A 15,633-nucleotide genomic window follows, 5' to 3' on the forward strand; every position below is an offset into this window, starting at 1 on the left:
TTCTGAGGGACTGGACTGGTCCTCACTGACTGCTGAACACACCACTCACACTGCAATCTTTGCACAGTGGACAATAATGCACTATTGCCTTACAATGTCTCACACACAGTTTACATTTATTTATTTATTAGTATATGGAAGAGGAAGTATGTTAACGGAGGATGAGGGATAAATCTATAAATAGAATAGGGTTGATTGTTATATTAGAACTAACAGTATATGGTATATATTTATTTATGGGGATAGTTTATATATTTATTTTTACAGGGATAGGTATGTAGTAGATATTTTGTAATTATATATTTATATAGATATTTATTAAGTGCATATAGTATATATTTTTTGTAGTTATATATTTATATAGATATTTATGAAGTGTGTATGTAGTATATATTTTTGTAATTATATATTTATATAGATATTCATGAAGTGTATATATGGTATATATTTTTATAGGTGTATTAATGTAGTTTGGATTTCGGGGTAGTTAAAAAGGGGTGGGAAATTAAAAAAGTATTGTACTTCTTCCCACTCCTTTTTCGAACAATGTGCGGTGTTTTGTAATGTCTTAGCTCTTTATGCTATTTTTTTTAAATTTCTCATTTTCTTTCTTTTGTATGTACAAATAGTTACATTTTTTAATACATGTTCGAAATAAAAAACAAATCCATTCAGTTCATTCATTCATTATTCCCTTTTTATATACTACCTTAATATGCACACTCAACCCTACACCTTATGTTGTGTTGTTTATTGTCTGTCTATTGTGTCATTTATTGTCTGCAGTGTTGCACTTGATGTTGTGATATGTAGATTTGTAGGCCTGCGATGTTTAATGCAGTACCATGGTCCTGGAGAAACGTTGTTTTGTTTCAACTGTGTACTGTACCAACTGTATATGGTTGAAATGACAAAAAGACCTTGACCTCTAATCCATTCACTATACCTTGCTCTGAAAAGCTCATTGTGTAAGTATTAAATTTTTTTTTTACTGGAAACCAACACATGGAGGCACACATACGGTACACTGATATTGAGAGATCAAACCCGATTATGTTCAACATTCTGAAGATTGTGGCCAGAAAAGTGTACAAATAACATCATACACTCTATCCTGGGGGAAGAGCACCTGAGGCAGAGACTAGCTGTGGACTATTCTTTAAAATAGGTCATACACTGTGGTAGAACCTCTAAAAGGGACAGGGCTCGACATTAAGGACTGCCTGATTGCCCGGGGCAAGTGAAACATGCAGTTGGGCAAGTGGGATATGTCCCCGATATGCTCAACCGGGCAAGTTCGAACAAGCATGCATTATGGACTAGCACCACAAAAATTAGGCTTTTTGACCAGTTCCTAAAAGCATCCATCACTACCTATCCGCCATTATGTCTTGGCTGTTTTCTTAGTCTCGGTTTCATTTACTGCTTTGCAAGTTATTTTATATATCCCCGCTGCTGTAGTATGGTACGCGTATTGTTTAGACCCCTTGTGCATGACATCACGCATCATGTGATAATTACAGCTGGGGTCAGACAGACACCGTCTTTCATGCAAGCAAGGCTTAATCCGTCTTCAATATGGTTCATTTTTGTGCTGTTTTTGCTCGGTCAAACAGAGAAATAGATAAAAGGCATTACCGTCTCCCTGCTATCAAGAAAAATGTTAACAAATAGAAGCAAATGCTTGAAGAACAATGAGGAAACGAGTGGTTAAAGAATATCAAGAGAGAAGCTCAGCCTGAAAACTCCAGAGAAATTCACGATTGTATTGAAAATGTATTTTACAAAAACAGAAAAGTCGGAAGTGAGGATGGAAGAGTTTGCTTAAGAATCTTTTTTTTTTCTGCTCGCATTCGGGTCAGCACCTTCGTGAAAGTGTTTGATTTTCTTACAGGTGAAGCCGCTTCCTTATTCGACACAGAAAACTCAGATTGGTTTCAAACAACTCGGGCATAAAAAACTCAACAAGGAGCGACATGCGCAATAAATCCTGAAAGAACAGAACAGATTAAGAGCAGAGAGAGCTGGAGCTTTGTTTCTGTTATCAGAGAAACACAGTCCTGTGAAAAATATTTATATAATTTTTTTTTTTTAAATCATCCATCTCTAGGTTTAAAAAAAAAAAAAAAAAAAAAATAGCACTCGCAAAATAGGGGGCAAGTGATAATATTGGGGGGCAAGTGGAAATTAACCCCCACTTGCCCCCCAGGGCGAGTGGGTTGAAAAGTTAATGTCGAGCCCTGAGGGAACCTGGCCAGTTTTTTACAACCTCATTCTGCAGAAATGAAGGATTACAATTATTTGGGATGTCTTATTTCATTACATTTCTGGCTTTGTATATCAAAATACATTTCAAAAACATCTTTAAACACACTAATTTCTGTAATATTAGTGTTGTGCTAATGCCCATGCTGTGAAAATATTAGATTGGCACAAAGCCAAAAAAAAGTAAATAAATAAATAAAATAAGACTTTAGGCTTCCTTACAGGGCTCAGGTCATAATAAGGCTCTAGCTTCTTCATGAGTGGAGCAATGTCCTGTTTCAACGCTGTGATTTTCTGTGAATTTAACACACACACAGAGAGAGAGAGAGAGAGAGAGAGTGTTAAAAATAGGAAAAATCTCAGTGTAATTGGACTCCAGATGCCCTTTCACAGCACATTAATTCCTGTAACTGAAACACTTCACACTGCACAGCTTGCTGTAATTTTCTCGAACAATGTTTTCGTTAACTGCCTAAACCCTTAAATTAGCAGAACGTCCCTGCTGGTATCTCAACTTTACACTTCTCCTAATACCCTTAGAAGAGAGAACGCCTGGACTAACAATGACTTAAAAGAAAATTTATTTTTTTTATTTTTTAAAGTTTAAAAATGGACAGTGTGTCTTACTTCTGTGAGCTGCACAATAGCCTGATGACTGAGTGAGTCCTTCATCTGTCTGGAAGCCAGTTTATCCTAGAATAAATCACACAAACACACAGACTTGGAGGACTGTGAACATATGCAGAAGGGGGCAGAAAGCTGACTAGTGGGTGGGAATTGGTAGTTCACCACATAGGAGAGAAAATGAGGAAAAATATCAGAGCATCAGCGACGCAGCAGCTCACACAGCCGAACCGTGAGAAACCAGACTAGTTTATAATTAGCCGAGTTGTTCTTTATGAGAACAATTAGATCTTCCAAACAAAATCAGAATCAAAATCCAGTGAAAACTGAGGGAGGAGTCGCGATTTCCGTCAAAGTTCGTTAATCAGCCTAATTAGCGACTCGTTGATGAGAAATCACAAAACCAGGGAGTAACTTTTGTGCAGACTGATTAGGGGTGGGTTTCCCAAAAGCATCATAGCACAAAGATCATCATTAAATGGTAGAGCGGGCATCACAATGAACACTCACACACTCTCTCTTCTAGTTAAGATGCTCTTAGCATTAAGAGACTTTTGGGAAACCTACCCTAGAGCTTCCAAACAAAATTAGAATCAAAATCCATGAAAAACTCAGTGAGGAGTAGGAATTTTTGTGAATTGTGGACGGACGCCGCATGATGGCAATAGCTCATCGCTCTATGGCCGGTGAACGAGTACCGTATTGGCTCGAATATAAGACGGTGTTTTTGTTGTAAAAAATAGCCCTTAAAAAGGGGGGTCGTCTTAAATTCGCGGACTAGACAAAATGCCGCCAAAAACGAAAGTGAGGACAGTGAGAGTGAGCAAAGTGAGGCTGAGGATCTCTGTGCTGAGTAGCTGTAATTTAGCAAACTACCCTTTCCATTGTTTCAGTTGTTTATTATTGTAAACCTTAATGTATTGTTTAATGCATTGTTTAAAGCATTTGCACTGTTCTGCAAATTTATTCCATATACCCGTAGGCTATGGGAAGTTATGCATTGACATTCTGAAGTTTATGAACTTTCAATCTAAACCTGACAAATTTGTTGAATTAATGCAATTTAAATGTTTTAATTTGGCTTGTCTAGTAGCCTGCAGTTTAGCCTCTTTTTTTACTTCTATGAAAAGTGTTCACGGAAATGAGACTGAAATGACCTCTATTTAAATGTGAAAAACAAAAGCCTCTAATTTTAAACAGAATTTTGAAATAAATACGCTTTATATGAATGAACATTTGGTCTTCAAAAAACTTTTTCCCCAAAGATGAACTTGGAAAAGGGGGGGTCGTCTTACATTCAGGGTCGTCTTATATTCGGGCCAATACGGTAACTATCTTTAAAATTTGTGAACCTGCACTTCTGGACCCACTTTTTTTTTTTCCCTCCCCAGAAACATAAGTAAAACTCATAATATGGAATCCACAAGACACTCAGACAGACACACACACACACACACACACACACACACACACACCTGTGCTAGCTTATTTCTGTAGGTCAGGTCCCTGGATTTGTTCTTCATGAAGTCCATATTGAGCAACCTCTCTTCAGCTGTAGCAGCCTCAACCTGCTGGACCTGTGTAATGTTCTTCAAGTCCCTAACAAAACACAGGAGGATTCCCAGTCTTTAGCTCAGCTTGTCTTTACATTGATGAGTGAAAGCCTTTGCTTAGATTGCATGAAAAAGAAAAATCCACCTTGAAATACATTAAACAATGTTCATACTGAAATATTGATGCTGTATTTTCATTATTTCAGTGAGAAGTGTGTACTAGGGCTGGGTAAAAAAAAAAAAAGTCGATTTAATCGATTTTGGATCGATTTCATTTAAATTTCGCACTATCAATTCACAGGGCATAAGATCGAGGGTTTTTTTTTTTTTCCCACAACACAATCTCGTGTGTTGTGTGATTTTCCTCCCTCAGCCGTCTCGTGCGTGATGACGCAGCTGCACAGTCGTACGTCGTGACGTTCAAGCACGCACACAAAATGGCTGAGGCAGGGAAAACACCGCTCGGCAAGCCGTCTCAAATGAAATCTGACGTGTCTGACCTGGTGGAGGTCAAATGAAAAGGAGTATCCACTGTTAGCTCACCTGGCAAAGCACTACCTCTGTGTCCCAGGGACCAGTATTGCATCGGAGAGGGTGTTTTCCACTGCGGGTGATATTGTCACTGCCAAAAGGAGCTGCATCACCCCAGAACACGTCAATGAGCTCCTTTTCCTCAACAAGAATCTCTCAGTCTCTTAAGTGTGACAGTTTAAGTTTACTGTCTTCGTTTTGTTAATATTAATACTTTTAATATTTTTTGTTAATATTTTTTCACTTAAACAATACTGCAACGTTCATTTGCACTTTTTACATTTGCACTTTTTTAATTACAGGAAGATAACAGTTTTGTTTACAGTTACGTATGAACTGTCAAATTTACAAAATAAAGACGTGTATTTTGCGACGTATTGTATGGAGATATTTTCATTATTTAAGAGCAGATTGAATTGATTCAGATTGAATCGAATCGTGATTAATCAATTTAAAACCCTAACAATCGAAATCGAATCGATCTAGGAAACTGACTGTGATACCCAGCCCTAGCGTGTACCATTCTGACATCACAGGGGGACACTGAGCGCAGAGTTGCAATGGCTTTTAACATGAGGGAGGAAAATGTGGCGATTTCAAACGCAAGGAAAAATGGTCAGATTTTGTTGTTCGCACTTAAAAACAAAAGAGCAGGGGTTTCGTTTCTCAGCTACCAATTTCTAGCGACGTTCAGTCCCATGAATGCAAAATCTAATGATGTGGTACAATGCCAGCCATGTCATTCGAGTGATCAGAAATTTTGGAACATGTGACTGACGAGTCTCTCTTGTTGCCAGGTGTGCCTTGGAAACAATAGCTCAACGTCTTCTCTTGGTTTGAGTCCTGGGTTTCGACTTTGAAGACTGCATTTGATGTTAAAAAGGATAAACCCACATAAAGACCAGAGAGCTATCTATGGGAGAAGCGCAAGCCATTTTCAAGCCATTACACAAGCACTGGGCCAACTGCTGGGTTTCGCGTGACATCACATCCGCCTCATTAGTTATTCAGAACTTTAGCTGGTGGTCTACCAAAGCTCAGTTGACAAAGCGTTTGTACGGAGAAGGTACATTTGCTTGCATGAAAAACGCCCTACGCTTGCACTGTTTTAGGCTGTTCGAATCGGTCAAACTGTGAAACTGACAAGTATCTTCAGGGTTCCCCATGAACTAATAAAAAAAAAAAAAAAACGGGGTGAACGAACAGAGGATTTCACAAAAAGACGTCGAGAAAGGAAGCTTTTGAACCTCTCACTGAAATCGAAGGGAGCAGAGTTGAAGCATGCTCAAGTTTGCAGTGATCACTTGGTGAAAGGTTTGTACTGTATATCCCTTTGAGCTTTGTCCTTAGTAGTGTTTTCAAAGTACTTTTCTTGCTATGTGTCGTTATTTTATGGTACTTTTTTTTTTTTTTTAGTCCCAAAGCGCTAAAGTCCCCAGCTGTTTCTTTGTTTACTCCTCAAAGTCCATATGCATGAAGGTCGCGACAAAATTCTTCCCCACCCGTACAGATACAGTGTGCCGTGATCACTTCTCCGTCTTGTTTAACTAAGATCCAGGTCTTTAAAGGGGTTTCTGATGATCTTTGTGAATGATTTACCTGAGAGATAAGAGCCAACACAAGTGAGAATCAAGCAAACTGTTGTTTGTTTACACTTCAACTTGCAGCACTTCATTGTAAAGATGCGAACGAAAAGCTTTAAAAAAAAATAAATAAAAATACACACGCAAAAACAATACAGGATTCATTTGGCAGTGACTTGATACCGAGGTCTAGCCTGGCAAGCCAGACTAAATGTGAATATTTAGTCTGGCCTCGATCCGTAGACATTTCCGACGGGGGTGGGAGGAACAAACCGCTGTCTTTCAAACTGTCTCTGTGCGTATAGGCCAACGCTCTGACCAATCAGCGCAACAGTGACTGTGATGTAGTCAGGGCGACAGAAAGCAGTGGGGGAGGCCTTGAAATAAATAATTTTTCAAAATGCGTATTAATTAATAAACAGGTTCTAGATATTAAGAAGTTTGGAGATAATGACCACAAGTTTGGAGTCTGTACCACATTTTTCCAAGTGTTTTTCAAGGGTTTGCTTAAACTGTTTTTGAGAGTTTTTATTTAGTGGTGTTTGGTGAAATAATTTCCCTTAAATTTAAAATAACGGGAAAATAAGAAACAATCAAAAAGTAATGTTTCAAAGCTGTTTATTAATTCTTCGTACTGCACAAACTAGCCCCATCCTTTTGGCTACGAGCGGAGCCAGCTGGTAGATCAGACTTTTGCCATAGCCGGTCGGCAAAACAGCGAAAACGTCCTTCTTGAAAAGGAATGAGCGGAGAGCCTCTTCCTGCTCATGTTTCAACGAAAACTCCAAGTCTAATTCTTCTAAAACTGATTCCAAAGCGGAGTCAAACGCGCGCTGTTCACTAGCCGTAGCCATCTTTCCTGTTGTGCTTTCTCCAGCGTCGCGCAGCTTTGTCGTCACTCCTGCAAAAGCCCGCCCAAAGAATCCAAACACAAACCTTGCGTTGTGATTGGCGGGCACGATTTGATGCCCGGGGTGTTTTTATTTATATGGTGTGAGGCTAGACCCATTCGCTAGGCAAAAATATTTTTGGCCGCTAGGCGGGTGGGTCTAGTTTACTAGGCTAACCGAGGTCCTTTACCCAGCCACATTTAAAAAAAAAAGTTGTAAGCCTCCATACTCTTCCACCCTTTCATGTGTTTTGCGGTGTAGAAGGACGTCTGCAACACCAGACAGTTGGAGATGTCGGGGAACTCGACTGAAGGGTAGTTTTCGAGATTGTATGACAAATCCTTCTTTCCCAGACTGTAGGGGTTTATTCCATTGCACATAGCAATCTTCTGAATATATCTAAAGTGAGCCATGGCTTCTAGATTACGAGCGTACTCTGAGAAGTTATCACTAGTTGTTGGCACTACCGCAGCCGTTTTAGTTTGCTTGACCACCAGCAGTTTTACCGGAAGTGAAATCGCTAAGAAAAGTCACGTGACTGAAACCCAAGAACACTTATATCATAAACTCAAACCCAAATACCTTTTGTATACATTTAAAAAAAAAAAAAAAAAAAAGTGTTGGCTTTGCCATTCCAATACTTGGAGACTGTAGATGTGCATCTCATTCCGACTGGATTTCTTTCTTTACTATCTGAATCTAACAACATGACCTTCATTTATTACGTATGCTTTTTGCGTTTTCTCCTACTCTTGAAGTTTTTTCCGGAGAATCATCGTGGCAGCCATCTTCTTCCTCACAGCAGCGAGCTCCTGCCCCAACTTCCTGTCAGTCTTCTCTGCCTCAGCCAGGTCGCTGGTCAGTTTATTAATTGCAGGGACAAAGCTGTAAAGCCAAGAGTTAATTAACGATCGTCAACTTCATACCACAATGCAGGGGTGGTATTTTAATCATTTAGATAATGGTATATTCCACAGGATAGACATTTATATTCAATTGTAGCCTTTTCTCAAATGTAAATAGGCGGGTTTTAGTATTTCAACTAGAAATAAGTTGGTATAGTTGCTAAAAGGAATGCAGCACTGTTAGAACTCTGTAATACGATGCTTATAAATAAATTATCAAAACAAAGCCACAATTTAGCTAGCTACAGTACTTTTATGCCTTAGGTTACTTAGTAAACTAGACTAAATATTCCAGTTTCAGAAGGGGTGTTCACACGGCACATATTTGCATCGATGCTGCACCGATGTATTTTGTTGCGATATATCTTACACCGGTGTAAATTTTGTGGAGCGTTCACACGTCACAAACCTGCTTACTAGAGAGAAGCGTGTTAGCACCGGTGCAGCCCCACTGGCGTTCACACGGCAGTTTTTGCGACCGTGCTATATGATAGTAATAATGCGGAAATGAAATAAGCACATGCGTGAAAATGTACTTCCTTTTCCCGGTTGTCATGGCATCACCAAGTGCCGGGAAAACAACGTGGATGAAGACACCAGTGTTGCCAGATACTGCTGACGTTTTCCAGCCCAAAATATGTCCAAATCCGCCAAAATGCACTTAAAACCGCCCAATCTGGCAACACTGGAAGACACGCAGTTCTGTTGTTGTTGATATTCGCCATTTTGGAAGCGCAAAAATACCAGGATGTAAATTATGCAATGCCCGTATGTAATCAACTCTCCTCACGCGTAGCGAGTCTAACCCTGTAGCGTTCAGACGTCCCATTTTATATCGGTGCTGCCCCACAAACTAGCATTTACTCCGGAGTAAATTTCTTAAACCACCTCCCGAGCAGGGTTAGATTTGCACCGGTTTAAGCAGCTTTCAGGGGCTACACCGGTATAACTTTGTACCGTGTGAACGCTCTACCGGGGCAGCCCCGGTGCTACACCAGAGTAAAAGTTGCCGTGTGAACACCCCTAGAGACACTACATTCTCATATTCTGGTACAGTTTATGCTATAATTCTATGGAAAGTGATGAGCAACAATTGGAGGAGAACCAAATGCTTCAAAAATGCCCATACAGTGATACATAGGCAATTTTCTGAGTTTACATTAGTCATTGATGTTGATTTGGATTTGTAGAATCCACACGACATTGTGGAATACGTTGAGAAGACACTAGACATCCAGTGCTAAAGGACTGGTCCAAAGAATGCACTGAAGCTTTTTTTTTTTTTTTAACTGTAGCTCAACTTGCATAAAACACAAAGTCTCAATTCAGATGCTGTCCATCACTGGAATCGCAGCTGCATTACACAGCTTTGTAGCAAACAAACAGGCATCGGTCACTTCGGGTTACTCAAGGACACAGTATTTGCAAATTTCTACAAGCACACGCTCCACCACAAATTTTGACATTTTTGAGAAACTCTGCATAAACTGAATCTGTGAACAGACACGTGTATTCAAATGTAACGTTGAACTGAAATGCAGGTATATTACCTTCCCATTGATGTGTCTCGAACTTTAAGGACCTCGGCGCTGCCCTCTAACACAGACAAAAAATCAGAAGTGGATTTGGCAACACTTCTGGGTTGAAGCCCGACACCCTGAAGTAGCACTTCCTGAAAGTGGGTAGCTATAATAACAAAGGAAAGCAGCTTAATTAGTTTGGATCCCATCCACTTTCACCTAATTATTTTGTATTATTTTTTCATCTAGTACATCACACAAGTGTCCACCAAGGGATGAGTATGTAGTAAAGTTCAAACACTTAGTGTTATTGCTACTTGTAATTTTAGAACCGTGAACATTCTAATAAAAAAGTGTCGATAATCAATACTAATATCATTATTAGCTCATAGGTAAGGAGCTGATGCCATCATGTGCTGTCCGTCATCCACATTTCAAGAAAATTGCTTCTTCTCTCTCAATTCTTCACCGATTTTTTTTATTCTTGGCAGGAAGGTAGGTCTGCCTGGGGTGCATATAACTTCTACCCAAATTTGCATAACTGCAATTATGAATGAAGATATGAAGTAATTAAGCCCTAATGAGCAATTTCCACACAAATCACTTCTCTCTCAATTCTTCACCGATTTTGATTCTTTCTGGCATGAAGGTCGGGGTACCTAGGGTGCATATAACTTCTACCCAGATTTGCTTCATTACAGTTATTAATGAATTTATGGGCTAATTAAGTCTTAATGAGCAGTTTAACAAAAATCACTTCTTCTCGGTCAATTTCTCACCGTTTTGGATTCTTTCTGGCAAATAGGTCGGTATTCCTAGGGTGTATATAGTTTGCAACATGTATCGCGCAAAGTGGCCCACTTTAGATCGTTCCTTCTGGACTAGACGGGGCCAGAGTGAGCTACGCTGTCACTGACGGTCTGTTTTTTGTTCTGTAGGTTTTGGACAGAACTGATTTCCTCTCTGTGCCACAATACTTTTCCAATATGATATAATTATTATATTAACATGATAATAATGCAACAAAACACATCCCAGTGCATTTTTCTGATAGTAACATGGGTAACGTCAGTACTTTTATCACATACTTTTACCACCTCCGCTGTTACACAAATTTTAAAGTCTGGTTTTGGGTCAGTTCCCATTCATTCCTTTTGTACTCAATGCGGGCATTAAATAGAAACATGGTTTTTAATTGTGGCACAGTTGCTTTGCAAGCACTGTTTTCAAATCCAGTGCCAGCAGTCTGTAACAAAAAAGCAGTTTCTTGGTTTTCAGACAAAGGACGGTCTTCAGGATGAAGGACTTTGTAGTTTTTCAGGATCATGTCCTATTAACTTCAAAATACAAAGTCATTCTTTCTTTCTTTTTTTTTTTGATCCCACCTACCCCGTTTTCTCCCTGGCCAAACTGGCTAACAGGAAGGCTACGGTAACACAAATAAGCACTCTATAACTGTGGGAGGTGGAAACATCTCAGAACACACATGGGCCATTTTTAAAAAAAAAATGTACCTATTACAGTAAAGAAGTCTTCACTTATTTTTCAGTTTCTCATCAGAACAGAGGGGTTTAATTGAAAAATGATTCACATAACTGCATAGACAATAAAAACCTCTCTAAATTTTCATACTGAAGTTATCTTATTTAATAAGAAAAATAAGAGTGATTTATGTTATAATTTTTCTTTACCGTTATCAATGCAAAAACTAATTATTCATAAATATATCTTACATTCTTGAACTTACTCAGGATTAAATTTTATTTTTCACAAAAATAACTAATTAGGTGTTTAAACAAAAGTATTGAGTATATTATCTGATTTTTTTTTTATAAATTCAAAAAATATTGTTGTGTTACTTTAGTTTCTTTACCGTTACCCAAAAACATTTTTGAAAATAATTAGTTCCTAGTGCTTGCTAAAGAGGGAGCTGTTCGACATCCTGAAGTGCCAGGATGTTGGGACTCCATTTTGAATTTTTTTTGAGGCAGTGGAGGCTGAAAGGTGAGCAAAACATTTCATTAATTACTCATGTCACACAAATATACTTTACCGTGATGCACGTCATCTTACAGACATCAGTGATCAAATAGAAACTATTTGTAGTTGTTGATTAAGTTTGAGTGATGAAATATGAGCAATTATTTGAAAGCATAACTGTCACGCTGTGTTGTAAGAGAATGAGACACCTCTTTACCGTTACCATACACTTTCTTTACCGTTACCATTCCTAGTAACGTTAAAGAAACTCTGGTAACGGTAAAGAGAAAATCATGCATAAATGTCTGTTTTTCTCTAGATTTCCGGGCCAAATAGGCAAATAGAATTGAATTTAAAATATTTTAAGTCATTGTGTACCAGATGAAATATAATAAAAGCTTTTTTGATATGGTAACGGTAAAGAAAGCCACAATTTCAGAAAAATTAATGTTTTATAAAAATAATAGGAATCTAGCTTTGCTGATTAGTAGGACTTGATTTTAAAATCAATGGGCAATCTTTTTGTACATTTATAGAAAGAGTGACAAAATTTTTTCTTCATTTCTTTACCGTAATTGGTACAATTTTTTGAAAATGGCCCACATCTCAGAGGTGGATAGGCTACAACAGTGGAAGACCACACTGGGTTCTGCTCCCGTCGGTCAAAAACAGGAATCTGAAACTACAGTGGGCACAGACTCAACAAAACCTGGCAGTAGGGCTTGGCGAGATATATTATCAGGCATGAAAACGGATCAGGGGTGAAAAAGGTGAGAAGTGGTGAGAGTGGCGAGAGTGGTGACGTGGCCTCTGGTGTTGTTTTATTTTGTTTGGGGGGTCCTCCCCCAGAATAAATATTATAGCCTCCTTACTAAGTATACTGTATTGACATTTGCACAAGGACATACAGTACAAATACAAATTCAAATACATGTAGTTATAGTGAAATTATGCCCTGGAAAAAATGCGAATAATAGAACGAAGAAAGTGGAGAACACACAAGGAATAGTGATCATTTTTTCCTTTTATTTGCCTGGCTCACCAGTGTCTCCATGGCCTGCTTTCGCAGAGTTGCCACATGTTTCAGCCTTGCCCGCTTCTCTCCTTCAGCAGACTGTTTCTTGGCCTGCTGAGCACTGCAAGTTGCTTGAGAGCCATACTTGCTCTGCTGCTTTTCCTCCTTGTCCACCCTCTGCTGGTGTTTGTATGTGGCTGCTGCAGAGTTAATGTTCTTGCACAATGTTCTGTCCACTTCCCCAAACTTCACGTCCTCCCTTCTAAAGAGCTGCATAGCTGTCTTCCCCCTGGACATCAGCGTGTACTTGACCGTCTGTATTGCATTAAATGTTTCCACATTCATGTTGCCACTCCTTTGATCAATTACACCATTCATCAGACTAAATGAGGACTCAACTCTAGGTCCATGAAAGATGGAGAGGCAACACTTAACCAGTGCACCCAGGGAGGGGTACTTGTCTGGTTTGTTGAAGACATGACCCCACCACTCCACGATGCTCTCTCCCTCCTTGAAGCTGGGGATGGTCAGGTCAACACTGAACCGCACAAGTTCCCTCTGGATATCCTGGTCTGCTGGCAAGAGGTGCCCCAGCATACCACTCAGCCTGCCAAGATATGGAAGTACCTGCAGCTTTCAGTTCTTTTTAAATCAAGGCTGAATACTTTCTTCTTTGCTGCTGTCTTTTATTAAATCAAATTTGAGACTTTTAATTTGATTTCTTTCAGCACGGACAGCACGTCAAAAGACACGCGCGCCCTCTTTCGAATGCTGACGTAATCAAGCCGGAAGTTTTGTTTGTTTTGATAGCAATCAGGAAAGTTTGAAAAAAGTAGGAAATTCAGTCCGATGACTCAATCCAGCTTCCAGCTTCTGGTGGTCTGGTCTGCACTCTGACTGATGTGTGCACGCTCTGGCCAGCAGGAGAAGAGGCACGAAATGATGCTGCTTGCCCTTCGCAGCGAGATGTACTTGTTGCTATCGCGTCAATATCAAAGCAGGAGGAGGAGGCGCAAACCAGCACGAACTGTCTATGGATGCGAAGCGACCTCCTTGCCCTTTGGGTCAATATCAAACCCCCCCCATTTTTTTTCTCATCGGATCTACACGAATCACGTAGGTCACCCGTTTTGGTTTCAAAACGGCGAATTTCGCCAAAAGGTGAGGGATTTTCATCGAAATCGAGATACGCAGAGCCACGATCCGTATCGCGATACAAGAAGGCAGAATCGCGGTACACCCTTTCAAACTTCTCCTCAGCCCAAAAACAGAGGCGCTTCCAAACTTCAATTTATGAATACTTTACTTTTTATTTAAATTACATTTTAAACTTAAATTACTTTTATTTTTTTATATCTATTAGTAAGTCGTTTTTTCGCCGACCTGCAACAATCTTCTGCGAGTCACGCAACGTCCACACTCGCCACTGGCAGAGGATTCATTTCTTTTAAGCGATCGCCATTCTGGTTGCGACGCGGGGAGCGAATCTGTAAATAAGCAGCTCATTGGCTGGCTAGGTGTGCCACAAGCCAATCACAATCACTTGACCGGAAAGGCATGCAGTGTTGCCAGATTGGGCAGGTTTAGGTGCTTTTTGGCTGGTTTTGAACATATTTTGGGGTGGAAAACGTTAGCAATATCTGGCAACACTGAAGGCATGTCTGCTTGGGCGGAAGCCTTCTGCGGCAGTTACATTTTGACACGTGAGCAATGTTTCACCATAAAAATTCCGTAATTTCCATCTGTTTTCCGCGATCACAGAAAATCATTGGCCCTATGAGAGTGAGAGAGCCACCCCCCCAAAAAAAAATCTTAACGGATTTACACGATTTGGAAAAATGTCTTTTTCAGAACCGAAAAAAAACAGAGCTTCCGGCTCAACAGTATTATTTTGAAAAATAAAACAATCTTTGGATATACATTTGTTCATTTTTGCATACATATTACTCATTCTCTGCAGTGGTCTGAATAATTTGTTATTAAATAGTTAATGTAAGTAAATTTTAAGTCAAATTTACTACTTTAAAAAAACATTTTAAAAAAAATCGTGGGCGTATCGAATCGTGGGTCAAAAATCGCGATACGAATCGAATCGTGAGTTGGGTGTATCGTTACAGCCCTAGCAATTTCTAAATTCAGTTTGACTTGTTTCATTGCAGACAGAATGAACCCAAGATATTTCAAGTTTTGTCTGGTCAACTTCATTTCATTTGTTAATATACATCCATTCCTGCGTTTCAGGCCTGCAACACATTCCAAAAAAAAGTTGGGACGGGGCAATTCAGGACTAATTACAAGATAAAACAATTAGCTAATGATGTGATTTGAAACAGGTGATTGTAATCATGATTTGGTACAAAATCAGTATCCAGGAACAGCCTAGTCTTTGAGGAGTAAAGATAGGCCGAGGATCTCAAATTTTCTCAACAAATGTGTAAGAAAAGTATTGAAATGTTTAAAAAGAATGTTCCTCAAAGAAAGATAGAAAGGGATTTGGATATGTTTCACCCTCTACAGTGTATAATTAAATGATTCAAGGAACTTGCAGGAATTTCGGTGCATTAAGGGCAAGGGCACAAGCCTAAGCTGAACACCCGTGATCTCTAATCCCTCAGACGGCACTGAATCACAGAACCATCGTTCATCTATAGCTGATCGTCAAGTCAATTTTACTTGTATAGCGCTTTTAATAATAGGAAGAGTCACAAAACAGCATGACAGAAAAATATAAATTTTAAATATATGAATTTCAGGCTTTCGTCTAAAC

The 15,633-nt window shown here is 39.3% G+C and overlaps 1 protein-coding gene across 1 annotated transcript in view; it reads right to left on the bottom strand.

The window, feature by feature from the left end:
• haus1 (HAUS augmin-like complex, subunit 1) overlaps window positions 1-15,633 on the bottom strand; it is a 44,202-nt gene that overhangs the window by 17,770 nt on the left and 10,799 nt on the right. Inside the window, exons 3-7 of the mRNA XM_060935681.1 lie at window positions 9,902-10,037; window positions 8,197-8,331; window positions 4,365-4,488; window positions 2,893-2,958; window positions 2,488-2,559 (exon numbers count right to left, since the gene is read on the bottom strand). Coding sequence (XP_060791664.1) covers window positions 2,488-2,559; window positions 2,893-2,958; window positions 4,365-4,488; window positions 8,197-8,331; window positions 9,902-10,037 — 533 coding nt within the window. The remainder of the gene's footprint in view (window positions 1-2,487; window positions 2,560-2,892; window positions 2,959-4,364; window positions 4,489-8,196; window positions 8,332-9,901; window positions 10,038-15,633) is intronic.

The sequence above is a fragment of the Neoarius graeffei genome, chromosome 12 (genome assembly GCF_027579695.1).
Source record: "Neoarius graeffei isolate fNeoGra1 chromosome 12, fNeoGra1.pri, whole genome shotgun sequence".
Lineage (NCBI taxonomy): Eukaryota > Metazoa > Chordata > Actinopteri > Siluriformes > Ariidae > Neoarius > Neoarius graeffei.